Source organism: Saccopteryx bilineata, chromosome 1 (assembly GCF_036850765.1).
Source record: "Saccopteryx bilineata isolate mSacBil1 chromosome 1, mSacBil1_pri_phased_curated, whole genome shotgun sequence".
Classification (NCBI taxonomy): Eukaryota; Metazoa; Chordata; class Mammalia; order Chiroptera; family Emballonuridae; genus Saccopteryx; species Saccopteryx bilineata.
The window spans coordinates 390,459,867-390,472,993 of record NC_089490.1 but is presented as its reverse complement, the minus strand read 5'-3'; the positions used below and the strand labels follow the sequence as shown (position 1 = coordinate 390,472,993).

General features: G+C 47.1%; 1 protein-coding gene across 5 annotated transcripts in view; it reads left to right on the top strand.

Moving 5' to 3' along the window:
• Positions 1–13,127, top strand: part of AGBL2 (AGBL carboxypeptidase 2) — a 45,060-nt gene that overhangs the window by 18,021 nt on the left and 13,912 nt on the right. For all 5 annotated transcript variants that reach the window (XM_066251521.1, XM_066251524.1, XM_066251522.1 and 2 more), the window contains 4 exons: positions 4,381–5,163; positions 7,865–8,021; positions 10,761–10,887; positions 11,507–11,607. In XM_066251521.1, coding sequence (XP_066107618.1) covers positions 4,381–5,163; positions 7,865–8,021; positions 10,761–10,887; positions 11,507–11,607 — 1,168 coding nt within the window. The remainder of the gene's footprint in view (positions 1–4,380; positions 5,164–7,864; positions 8,022–10,760; positions 10,888–11,506; positions 11,608–13,127) is intronic.

Below are 13,127 nucleotides of genomic sequence, written 5' to 3'. Positions count from 1 at the left end.
GGCTCAAAACCTTGAGGTCACCAACTTGAACGCGGGCTCATCTGGCTTGAGCGTGGGGTCGCTGGCTCTCAGAGCAAGGGGTCACTCGGTCTGCTGAAGGCTGCGGTCAAGGCACATATGAGAAAGCAATCAATGAACAACCAAGGAGCCACAACAAAGAATTGATGCTTCTCATCTCTCTCCCTTCCTGTCTGTCTGTCTCTCTCTCTGTCACAATTTTTTTTTTTTTAATCATATCAAGGCTCTGGCTGGATAACTTGGTTGGTTAGAGCATTGTCCCTAAGTGCAGAGGTTGCTGGTTCAGTTCCCAGTTGGGACACATGCAGGAATGGATCAGTGTTTCTGTCTTTCTCTCTTAAAGCCAGTAAAAAAATTTTTAAAGCATATTAGGAGTCAGGAGTGTTTTTGAAAAAGAGAGAGGTGATGAAAAATGGTTATGAGGGTAGTAAGAAATGGAATAATTGTAGCTCATATTTTCCCCCAGAATAAATATTTATCTAACTTGTTTGTTGTTGTTGTTGTTGTTGTTTTGTATTTTTCTGAAGCTGGAAACCGGGAGGCAGTCAGACAGACTCCCGCATGTGCCCAACCGGGATCCACCCGGCACGCCCACCAGGGGGCGATGCTCTGCCCATCCGGGGCATCGCTCTGTCGCGACCAGAGCCACTCTAGAGCCTGGGGCAGAGGCCAAGGAGTCATCCCCAGCGCCTGGGCCATCTTTTGCTCCAATGGAGCCTTGGCTGTGGGAGGGGAAGAGAGAGACAGAGGGAGGGGTAGAGAAGCAGATGGGCGCCTCTCCTGTGTGCCCTGGCCGGGAATCGAACCCGGGACTTCTGCACGCCAGGCCGACGCTCTACCACTGAGCCAACCGGCCAGAGCCTATCTAACTTGTTTTTTTCTGCTTATAAAATAAATTAGTGCTCATTTAAAATTTGTGTTAGTAAAAATACATAACATAGAATTTAAACCCTATAATCATGCCTCCCAGATACAGCAATGCAGTGGGTAACAGTTTGATGTATAAGCATTAATTGTTTTCTCTCTGTGTGTATGTATAGTACACACAGCTTATGTATTTAAAAAATAGGATAATGGTGTACATACTGTTTTACAAATTGTTTTTATTTTACCTAATACACTTTTTTTAATTTAAACTTTATTTATTTATTTATTTTAGAGAGGAGAGAGAGAGAGAGAGAGAGAGAGAGGAGCAGAAAGCATCAACTCCCATATGTGCCTTGACCAGGGAAGCCCAGGGTTTTGAACCAGTGACCTCAGCGTTCCAGGTCGAAGCTTTATCCACTGCACCACCACAGGTCAGGCTACATTTCTTTTTTTACTGAGACTGAGAGAGTCAGAGAGAGGGACAGATAGGGACAGACAGACAGGAAGGGAGAGAGATGATAAGCGCCTCTTTGTTGCGGTTCCTTAGTTGTTCATTGATTGCTTTCTCATATGTGCCTTGACCAGGGGGCTACAGCAGACCGAGTAACCCCTTGCTCAAGCCAGCTACCTTGGGGTCATGTCTATGATCCCACACTCAAGCCAGCGACCCTGTACTCAAGCTGGATGAGCCCGCGCTCAAGCCTGCGGCCTCAGAGTTTAAAACCTGAGTCCTTGCCTGACCTGTGATGGCCCAGTGGATCAAGAGTCAACCTGGAATGCTGAGGTCGCCGGTTCAAAACCCTGGGCTTTCCTGGTCAAGGCACATGGGAGTTGATTCTTCCTACTCCTTCCTCCCTTCTCTCTCTCTGTCTCTCTTCTCTAAAACAAATAAATAAATAAAGATGATTTAGAGAATCCAACTTTAAAAAAAAAAAAGAAAAGCTCTTTGTTAAAAAAAAACAACAAAAAACCCCTGAGTCCTCCATGTCCCAGTTCGATGCTCTATGCATTGCATCACCACCTCGTCAGACTCACTTATATATTTTTAAAATTATTTTAGAGAGGGGGAGAGAGACAAAGACAGAGACAGAAACATCTCTCTGTTTCTGTATGTACCCTGACCAGGGATTGAACCGGCAACCTCTGCTTATTGGGACAATGCTCTAAACCAGTGTTTGGTTTTTTTTTGTTTTGTTTTCATTTTTCTGAAGCTGGAAACGGGGAGAGACAGTCAGACAGACTCCCGCATGCACCCGACCGGGATCCACCCGGCACGCCCACCATGGGGCAACGCTCTGCCCACCAGGGTGTTGCGACCAGAGCCACTCTAGCGCCTGGGGCAGAGGCCAAGGAGCCATCCCCAGCGCCCGGGCCATCTTTGCTCCAATGGAGCCTTGGCTGCGGGAGGGGAAGAGAGAGACAGAGAGGAAAGCGCGGCGGAGGGGTGGAGAAGCAAATGGGCGCTTCTCCTGTGTGCCCTAGCCGGGAATCAAACCCGGGTCCTCCGCACGCTAGGCCGACGCTCTACCGCTGAGCCAACCGGCCAGGGCCTAAACCAGTGTTTTTCAACCATTGGTCCACAGACCTGTCTACCAGAAATTTCCTGCCACCCCATGAAAGAGTTAACCTATTCTGATGTGGGAAAATTTTAGACCCAATGATCTTAGTCAAATTCACTGATGCTCAGGGTGATTTCTGCCTTAGCGGTCCCCAAAACAATTCTCCTATTTTCACTGGTCCCTAGGTGTAAAAAGGTTGAAAACTATTGTAACCAACTGAATTATCCAGCCAGGGTCACTTAATACACTTAAGATGTTTTTCTATGGCAATGCCACAGATATATCTCCTTATTTTTAATAGTTCATATTTTTTTATATTGTGTGAATATTCCATACCCTATGTACCCTGTTTCCAACAGATGGAAAATTAAGATATACAATTCTTTGTAAATAGACTAGCCAAATTAACACCCTTGTACATGTTTTGTGTGTGCATGTTTCTTGTTTGTTTGTTTGTTTGTTTTTAGTGAGAGAGAGGGACAGACAGGGACAGACAGACAGGAAGGGAGAGGGATGAGAAGCATCAACTCAGAGTTGTTGTGCCTTAGTTGTTCATTGACTTCTTTCTCATATGTGCCTCGACCAGGGGTTCCAGCCAACCCAGAGACCTTGGGCTCAAGCTAGCGACCTTTGGGCTCAAGCCAGCGACCATGGGGTCATGTTCATGATCCCGTGCTCAAGCTGGTGACCTCGGGGTTTTGAACCTTGGTCCTCAGCATCCCAGGGTGATGTCCTATCCACTGCACCACCACCTGGTCAGGCTGTTCATGTATATTTTTAAGTATTTGTGGTTTTATGGAATAAATTCTGATATAAAAGTGGGGGATTAAAGGGTTTGAGCATTAAAGTTTGCTAGGTTTTGCCCCATTGCCCTCCGGCACGATTCAGTTCCCGTGACAGGGAATAAGAATGCCTGTTTCTCAATGTTGAGATGTTGATGGAATGGAGGAAAAAAACGACATCCTATTTTAATCTGTATTTCTTCAATGGTACACTAAAGATGTGGATGAATATCTTTTTGTGTTTTTGGCATTTGTATTTTCTCTTCTGCAAATTAGTCCTGTGTTTTTCCAACAAAGTGCATGCATTACAGCAAAACCCCCTTATTTTCAAACAATTGATGATCAGGGATAAAAACAAAGGTGAAGTGTAAAACAATGGTCTGTACTGGTGATGTCCAGGGTGTAGCTAGCAGCCCACAGAGGGCTCTGCTTCACTGCTGTTCAGTGTGTTTCAGAGAAATGCATTGTAGCTGTTAAAAACTGCTACTGCGGCTCTGGACAGACACTAAGAAGCTCAGAGCTTCTAGACCAGGGGTCTCAAACTCAACTCAGCATGTGGGCCGCAGAGCAAGATCACAGCCGTTCGGCGGGCCGCACTAGGTCTACAAAAGGCAACTGTTACGCAACACTTTTCTCACTGCAGTTGAAAACAAAAAAAAATCAGTACAACAAGCACAATCGTACATGCAGTTTACTCAGTGTCACAAAACGACCAGAAACTGTAGTTCGCATCACAACTGCTGTTAACTAAGCTAATATCTAGCTAGGATGCTAGAGAAATGAAAAATACAAGTAGGCCCCTAGGCTTACTTAATTTTATCCAAAATATTTTGAACTTCGTGGATTAGTCTGCGGGCCGCACAAAATTGTTCGGTGGGCCGGGAGTTTGAGACCCTTGTAGACATTCTGTGCGCCCTGTGAATTTTAAGACTCTTCCGTCCCACCTCAAATATACTTTCTTTCCCCACATTCGTGTTTGCCGACTATATGAGTTGGAGAACTAGGTAAATTAGAAAATAAACGTTTGATGTAGCAGGCTTTCGGTTGTAATAAGATCTATCCTTATTAGGGAACAACAATATTTTCCCAGATTTGTTTTTTGAGGGAGGTGTTACAGAGATGTTTTTCAATATTCTCGATATTCTTCATTATAGAGGCACCTTTGAGTATGAGCTCACCTTGCGAACTGACCTGTACACGAACAAGCACACACAGTGGTTTTATTTTCGAGTTCAGAACACCAGAAAAGATGTCACCTATCGCTTCACCATCGTCAACTTGCTGAAACCCAAGAGCCTTTACACCATAGGGATGAAGCCGCTCATGTACTCCCAGTTGGATGCCAAAGGCCACAACATTGGCTGGAGGAGAGAAGGAAACGAAATCAAGTACTACAAGAGCAACACGGATGATGGACGGCAGCCCTTTTACTGTCTCACGTGGACCACTCAGTTTCCACATGACCAGGACACGTGCTTCTTTGCACACTTCTACCCATACACATACACTGATTTGCAATGCTACCTCCTGTCGGTGGCAAACAACCCTGTCCAATCTCATTTCTGCAAACTCCGAACCTTGTGCAGGAGCCTGGCAGGAAATACCGTCTACCTGCTCACCATCACCAACCCGTCCCGGACCCCTCAAGAGGCTGCTGCAAAGAAGGCCGTGGTCCTGAGCGCCAGGGTCCACCCCGGGGAAAGCAACGGCTCCTGGATCATGAAAGGCTTCTTGGACTTCATCCTGAGCAACTCCCCAGATGCTGAGCTCCTCAGAGATATCTTTATCTTCAAAGTGGTTCCCATGTTAAATCCAGACGGAGTAATTGTGGGGAACTACCGGTGTTCATTGGCTGGAAGAGACTTGAATAGGCATTATAAAACCATTCTGAAGGAGTCTTTCCCTTCCATCTGGTATACCAGGAACATGATCAAGAGGTGAGACCCTTTACCTGTTGAACTTTCTTGGATTACTGTAAGGGATTACTGAGAGGACCAGCTGACGGCCAAGGCTGGGGGCGGAGGCCTCTTCTGATTTTTGGAAATGGCTTTGGAGACTGCCTTTACCTACCTCTTTGTGGACACCTGAGTTTGTTCATTTACAAACTTGTGAGGATTTTTAAAAATTGATTTGAAAGATAGAGAGAGAGAGAGTAAGATCATAGTTGCTCCACTTTAGTTGTTCAGTGATTATTTCTCAGATCTGCCTTGACCAGGCAAGTCTGGAATTTTGAACTGGTGACCTCAGCACTCCAGGTCAATGCTCTATCCGCTGCGCCACCACAAGTCAGGCTCATTTTCAAACTTTTAAATCAGGACTTATCTTTGGGTTAAAACTGAACATGCAATATTTCAGCTAAAGATATTTCATTTAGAAGTGAAATAATTGAATAGGAAAGGGCAGGAGTTCATAGGTCTTCATGATGAGACTTGTATAATAATAATAGTATCTGCCTGATCAGACGGTGGCGCAGTGGATAGAGTGTCGGACTGGGATATGGAAGACCCAGGTTCAAGACCCCGAGGTCGCCAGCTTGAGCAAGGGGTCACTCAGTCTGGTAAAGGCCCACGGTCAAGGCACATATGAGAAAGCAATCAATGAACAACTAAGGTGTCTCAATGAAAAACTGATGATTGATGCTTCTCATCTCTCTCTGTTCCTGTCTATCCCTATCTATCCTTCTCTCTGACTCTCTCTGTCTCTGAAAAAAAAATTAATAATAATAGTATCGAACAATTAGTACTTTTGTATGAGGTAACAGGCAGTATTCTCGGTACTTTACATTTATGACTCATTTAATCTTCACATTAATCCTGCAGGATAAGCATAATCAATAACCCCATTTTTTTTTGACACCCAGCTTAAAGGAGCTTCCCTTTCAGTGGAAATGAAACTCCAGCATGAGACTATGTGGAGGCACCCACCTTCTAACCATATCTGTGTGAGATGGGGGGCGGTGTCCAGCTGTAGCAAAATGGTTAAAAGCATATGTTTGGGAGTCAGACAAGCCTGGGTTTGATACCTGACTTAATTATTTGTCAACTCCTGTGACCTTGGACCTGACTTACCTGCTACGCATCAGCTTTCTTATTTGTAGAACGGGGATAATAACACCTGCCTTGGGTGGATTCTGTGAGGATCAAATGAGATAAGCCATGTGATCTATTTACCAAAGAACGCAGCACATTGTTAGTGTGTGGTATTAATGTTATCACACGCTTGTTTGGAAGGTTGAATAGGTGTCCTGGTTGATCAGGAGACCAAGAAGGTCTGACTGAGCATTATAGGAACTCGCCCTGCAAAGTGAGGAACCAAGGTTCTCTTTGCTTCTGTCTTATCCTTACCATTCCAGCCTCTCTCCCTCTCCCCTCTTTCCACAGGTCTGCACCAGGGTGGGCTTCCTTCCTTCCTTCCTTCCTTCCTTCCTCCCTTCCTTCCTTCCTTCCTTCTTTCCTTTCTTCCTTCCTTCTTTCCTTCCTTCCTTCCTTCCTTCCTTCCTTCCTCCTTCCTTCCTTCCTTCCTTCCTTTCTTCCCTCCCTCCCTCCCTCCCTCCCTCCCTCCCTCCCTCCTTTCTTTCTTTCTTTCTCCCTTCCTTCCTTCCTTCCTTCCTTCCTTCCTTCCTTCCTTCCTTCCTTCTTCCTTTTTTTACAGAGACAGAGGGAGTCAGAGAGAGGGACAGATAGGGACAGACAGACAGACAGGAAAGGAGAGAGATGAGAAGCATCAGTTCTTCGTTGCAGCTCCTTAGTTGTTCATTGATTGCTTTCTCATATGTGCCTTGACTGGGGGGCTACAGCAGACTGAGTGACCCCTTGCTCAAGCCAGCGACCTTGGTCTCAAGCCAGAGGCTGTGGGCTTCAATGCATTGATTGACCTTTTGGCTCAGGCCAGCAACCATGGGGTCATGTCTATGACCTGTGAGGTTTCAAACCTGGGTCCTTTGCATCCCAGTCCGATGCTCTATTCACTGAGCCACTGCCTGGTCAGGCAGGGTGGGCTTTCTTTCAAAAGATTTGTCCACTTCCCTCTCCACCTACACAAGGCCTAAACACCACCCCTTTCCACATCAGGACTTTCCCAGCAAGTCCCTCGGACTGGCAGGAGCAAGGAGTGCTGGTGACATGTTTACAGCAGCGACTGAGGATGGAGATAGGGTTTTCTGAAGGCCATTAGGGGTTGAAATTTTCTTAGACAAGAAGGTATCAACATTCTCTTTTTTTTTTTACAGGGACAGAGAGAGAGTCAGAGAGAGGGATAGACAGGGACAGATAGACAAGAACAGAGAAAGATGAGAAGCATCAATCATCAGTTTTTCATTGTGATACCTTAGTTGTTCATTGATTGCTTTCTCATATGTGCCTTGACCGTGGGCCTTCAGCAGACTGAGTAACCCCTTGCTCGAGCCAGCGACCTTGGGTCTAAGCTGGTGAGCTTTTGCTCAAATCAGATGAGCCCGTGCTCAAGCTGACCTCAGGGTCTCGAACCTGGGTCCTCTGCATCCCAGTCTGATGCTTTATCCACTGCACCACTGCCTGGTCAGACTCAACAGACATTTTTAAAGAAGAGACTCCCAAAATATCCTCGATTATTCCCATGCATTTAGATGTCCACTGAGTTCTTTGTTTGCTCCCTCAATAGACTTCTTGAAGAAAGGGAGGTTCTCTTGTATTGTGATTTCCACGGCCACAGCCGTAAGAATAATATCTTCCTGTATGGCTGTAATAACAACAACCGCAAGTACTGGCTTCATGAGCGAGTCTTTCCTTTAATGTTAAGCAAAAACGCACCAGAAAAGGTAAGCACGTAAGGTAATTTTCTGTCGATTGACTAAAGGGAGAAGGGAGCACCGCTTCCTATATGTCATGTTTGACTTGCCACTTTGTAGCTCTCTTTATTATCTGGGGTAAATCTCAGCAACATGGACTTCAGGAGTTTAGAAAAGTACGGTGTTAAGAATTATTCCATCAACTGTTGAACAGATAAACGAAAGGCAGCATATCCACACAGTAGAATGTTGTACGGCATTAACTACGGATAGGCTAGGACGCGGAGGAACCTTGCAAACACGATGCCAAGTGAGAGAAAAGACACAGAAGGCCACACATTGCATGATTCCATTCTGTGAACTGCTACAGCGACAGAAAGTAGTGTAGTGATTGCCGCGGCCCGGGGCCAGGTGGTGCAGGGCACCGCAGCTAGCGGGCGCTGGGGTTCTTCTGGGATTGTATGATTGTTCTAAACCATCATTACAACTCTGGGAATATACTTAAACCATTGAATTGTGTACTTTAAATGCGTGGATTTTATGATATGGGAATTATGGCTCAATAAGGGTGATTTTTTTAAAAAAATTGTCCCGGCTGCCTTGCCTGGCCACAAGTTTAAACTCCCAGGAGTAGAGCTATCTATCACCTTCAATCCTGTGGTTTGCAGTAGAAGCAGGGATTGAAGGACAAACAGTTGGCTAATGTTACCTGAGCCTCCACAGAGAGGTTTATGTAATACAAGATCACAAATAACTAAGATATTAAAGGGCTCATGAAAACAGCAAGAGTTCTAAATAGTTGGCAAAGTAATAGCTCCATGACAGGTGTAAGTGGAGTATCAGCATCGGGTTAGAAGTTGGTTTTCAGCATCATAATTACATCCACAAAATGTAACTATAATTAGAAAGAAGAAATTAGGTTGGATTTAGGAAAGCATTTAAATGAGAATACGAATTTTCTCACATAAAGATATTTAAGACCTATTTTGTATCTTTTTTTTTTTTTTTTTGTATTTTTCTGAAGCTGGAAACAGGGAGAGATAGTCAGACAGACTCCCGCATGCGCCCGACCGGGATCCACCCAGCACGCCCACCAGGGGGCAATGCTCTGCCCCTCCGGGGCGGCGCTCTGTTGCGACCAGTGCCACTCTAGCGCCTGGGGCAGAGGCCAAGGAGCCATCCCCAGCGCCTGGGCCATCTTTGCTCCAATGGAGCCTTGGCTGTGGAAGGGGAAGAGAGAGACAGAGAGGAAGGAGAGGGGGAGGGGTGGAGAAGCAGATGGGCGCTTCTCCTGTGTGCCCTGGCCGGGAATCGAACCCGGGACTTCTGCACGCCAGGCCGACGCTCTACCACTGAGCCAACCAGCCAGAGCCTATTTATTGATTTTAACGAGAGAGGAAGGTAGGGAGCAGAGAGAGAGAGAGACAGGAACACTGAGCTGCTCCTGTATGTGCCCTGACCAGGGATCGAACCGAGGACACCCCAAGGGTATGGTCCCTTCCCCCCTCTCAATACTAGATAATTTTGAATAACTATGTATTGTCAGAAAAGTGATCAGTAACTAGTTTTTGTTTTGTTGATTAAAAAAAAATTATTTATTTTTTGTTTGTTTGAAAGCGAGGCATGCCTGTGATGACTCTGCCAGACTAATTCGGGTTGTGGAAGCTGCCCCGGGTTCCACTCTGGGGAGTGATCTGGGACATCTACTTTCCTTTTTTTTTCTTTTTTGGGGGGAGACTGTGTGTAGGGTTTGTCTTTTTATTTATTGGGGGATCAAACTTCTGCTGCTTTGGGACAGTGCTCTAACCAACCGAGCCATCTAGCCAGGGCAACCGGGAATCTCTTTCTTAAAGTGAAATCCCTTCCAGAACCCCGTATCTAAAAACAATTAAAAGCAAAGTGACATTACTGAAGAGGGGCAGCAAGCTTGAGACCCTGCCCGTTCTGCCTCCTTCGTCAGTCCTTGGTCAGGAAGGCCCCGGGGCCCCTCAGTGGAACGCCTGGATTCCGTAGAACTTACGTTAGAAACCACTGGGAAGTGAGCTATGTCCCAATGTAAAGCATTTTCGCAGGATAGGCTGGGATAGGTGCCAAGTGCACTCCAGGAGAGGAGAGGGGGTGGGGTGGTCATGAAAGACCAGGGAGGACCCTGAACTCCGAGCTGAGAACGTTGGCATGGGGAGCGAGAGAGTTCCAGACAGAGACTGCAGTGCCGAGCACGCACACATTGCATACAGAGGACCAGCCCAACTAGATCCAGGAGTTCAAATTGGGGACGGGTAGAAATAAATCCTGGAACGGTTGGCTACTGCCTTGAATGCCCAAGTAGGCCAGCATTCCCAACCAGGCATTCGGGGAACCCCGGGCCTGCAGATTGTCCCTGGGGAAGGTGGGGAAGGGGAGGAAGGCTTCCTGGGCAGTGAAGAACAATAGACTCCCTCTTCTTTGGAGGACAGTGGTCTCCATAGAGAATCAGATAGGGTCATGGAGGATCATGGAGGATCACAGTCCACAATAACATATTAAATACTCTGAGAGGCGCCACAGAGGAAGCCTGCTTACTTTTAACTGTTTATCTCCCTGATGAACATGACCACAGAGCTCATGTTTTCCTTTGTAATACCTATTAAAACCCTTTAGATTTTGTATTTTATGGAACATGTTTTAGGAAATGACCGCAAGGGAACCATTCTTGTATCGTATGAATGAATCTTGGATACCTTCCATTTGCCAGTTTCTGATTAACAGAGGCTTTGGATTTCTCTTTAGTTCTCTTTTCATAGTTGTAATTTTAAGGTCCAAAAGTGCAAAGAAGGAACAGGACGAGTCGTGATGTGGCGGATGGGAATTCTGAACAGCTACACCATGGAGTCCACCTTTGGCGGGTCCACCTTGGGTGAGCTCGCTTTTGTAGGTCGGGGGGCCAGCATGGAGAGGGGAGCCACACAAGGCACTGGGGAGACGAAGGCCCTTTGACTCAGAGGATTTTCTTGTCTGCCTTACACCAAATTTGAGTAACCCAGATATGAGTGTGAAATATATTGTATATGATGGGGCGATACAGCATAGTGGTTGCTACGGACCTGGCATCAGGCAGATCTGAGTTTGGTTTTCAGCTCCATTTGTAAGTTGTGTGATCCTGGGTAACTTTACTTAACTCTTTGAACCTCATTTTTCTTTCATTGTCGATAAGACTACCAGCATTATAGGTACTACTTGATGAGGTAGTGCATTTAAAGCGTTGGGCATAGAACCCACCACAACGTCAAACTTTATCATTGTAAGTATATATCGCTTCTTGGCCTTTTGCCTAAGATCAAGTGTAGCAATTATAACTTTGTAATTATAGCCAACATGATTGTAAATGTTTTCATTGTTGAAGATTCTTCTGAACCAAACTATAACTCGGAGAGAAACCCTGTCCACAGGCATAATATTCTAGAATCAGATGATGTTTTAGTGAGATATTCATAAATTAGATTTATACTTGCTCACATTTATGGATTTTTTTTCAGGTAATAAAAGAGACACTCATTTTACCACTGAGGATCTCAAGTCCCTAGGTTACCACGTCTGTGACACCCTCCTGGATTTCTGTGATCCCGACCGAACCAAGGTAAAACTGGGGTTTTAAGAAATGTAGTGCCTGACCAGGCGGTGGCGCAGTGGATAGAGCGTCGGACTGGGATGCCGAGGACCCAGGTTCGAAACCCCGAGGTCATCAGCTTGAGAGCGGGCTCATCTGGTTTGAGCAAAAGCTCACCAGCTTGGACCCAAGGTCTCTGGCTCGAGCAAGGGGTCACTCAGTCTGCTGTAACCCCTGATCAAGGCACATATGAGAAAGCAATCAATGAACAACTAAGGTGCCACAACTATGAGTTGATGCTTCTCATCTCTCTCCCTTTCTGTCTGTCTGTCCCTGTGTCTGTCACAAAAAAAGTAAAAAAAGAAATAAAAAAGAAATGTGGTGATGCTGCTACTGTGATCAGTTCCACATGGGATTTCAAGTGATCTTTTTTTCCTCTTAATAGTTTTCAAAAGTTTTTACAATCAGAGAACATATGAAAGTTCCCAGGCTGCCACCCAGCCAATGGCAAGCCCTCACTCCACACTGGCCCCCTTCTGCACAGCTCTCCCTCACTTCCAGGCACAGCTCTCCCTCACTTCCCCTTCTGGGCACAGCTGTCCCTCGCTTCCTGGCACAGCTGTCCCTCACTTCCGGGCACAGCTCTCCCTCACTTCCGGGCACAGCTCTCCCTCACTTCCCCTTCTGGGTACAGCTCTCCCTAGCTTCCCCTTCTGGGCACAGCTGTCCCTCACTTCCTGGCACAGCTCTCCCTCGCTTCCCCTTCTGGGCACAGCTGTCCCTCACTTCCTGGCACAGCTCTCCCTCACTTCCCCTTCCGGGCACAGCTCTCCCTCGCTTCCCCTTCCGGGCACAGCTCTCCCTAGCTTCCCCTTCTGGGCACAGCTGTCCCTCACTTCCGGGCACAGCTCTCCCTCGCTTCCCCTTCCGGGCACAGCTCTCCCTCGCTTCCCCTTCCGGGCACAGCTCTCCCTCGCTTCCCCTTCCGGGCACAGCTGTCCCTCGCTTCCTGGCACAGCTCTCCCTCGCTTCCCCTTCCTGGCACAGCTCTCCCTCGCTTCCCCTTCCGGGCACAGCTCTCCCTAGCTTCCCCTTCCGGGCACAGCTCTCCCTCACTTCCTGGCACAGCTCTCCCTCGCTTCCCCTTCCGGGCACAGCTCTCCCTCGCTTCCCCTTCTGGGTACAGCTGTCCCTCGCTTCCTGGCACAGCTCTCCCTCGCTTCCCCTTCCTGGCACAGCTCTCCCTTGCTTCCCCTTCTGGGCACAGCTCTCCCTCACTTCCGGGCACAGCTGTTCCTCGCTTCCACGCACAGCTCTCCCTCACTTCCCAGCCTTGCCCGTTCCTCCTCCCCATTCTCTGCTTTCTGAAAATCCGCTGTCCTGTCCCTTCTCCAGGACTAACCCTGCCCTTCGTGCCTGCGCTGGCTAACTTCCCCTGCAGCCTCCCTGAGGTCTCAGCTTGCTAGGAACTTCCCCTCTCTTCTGTGTCCTCCGTTTTTTCTTTCCTCTTCTTCCTCTCCACTGCAAGTGTTCTCACGCTGCCTCCATCC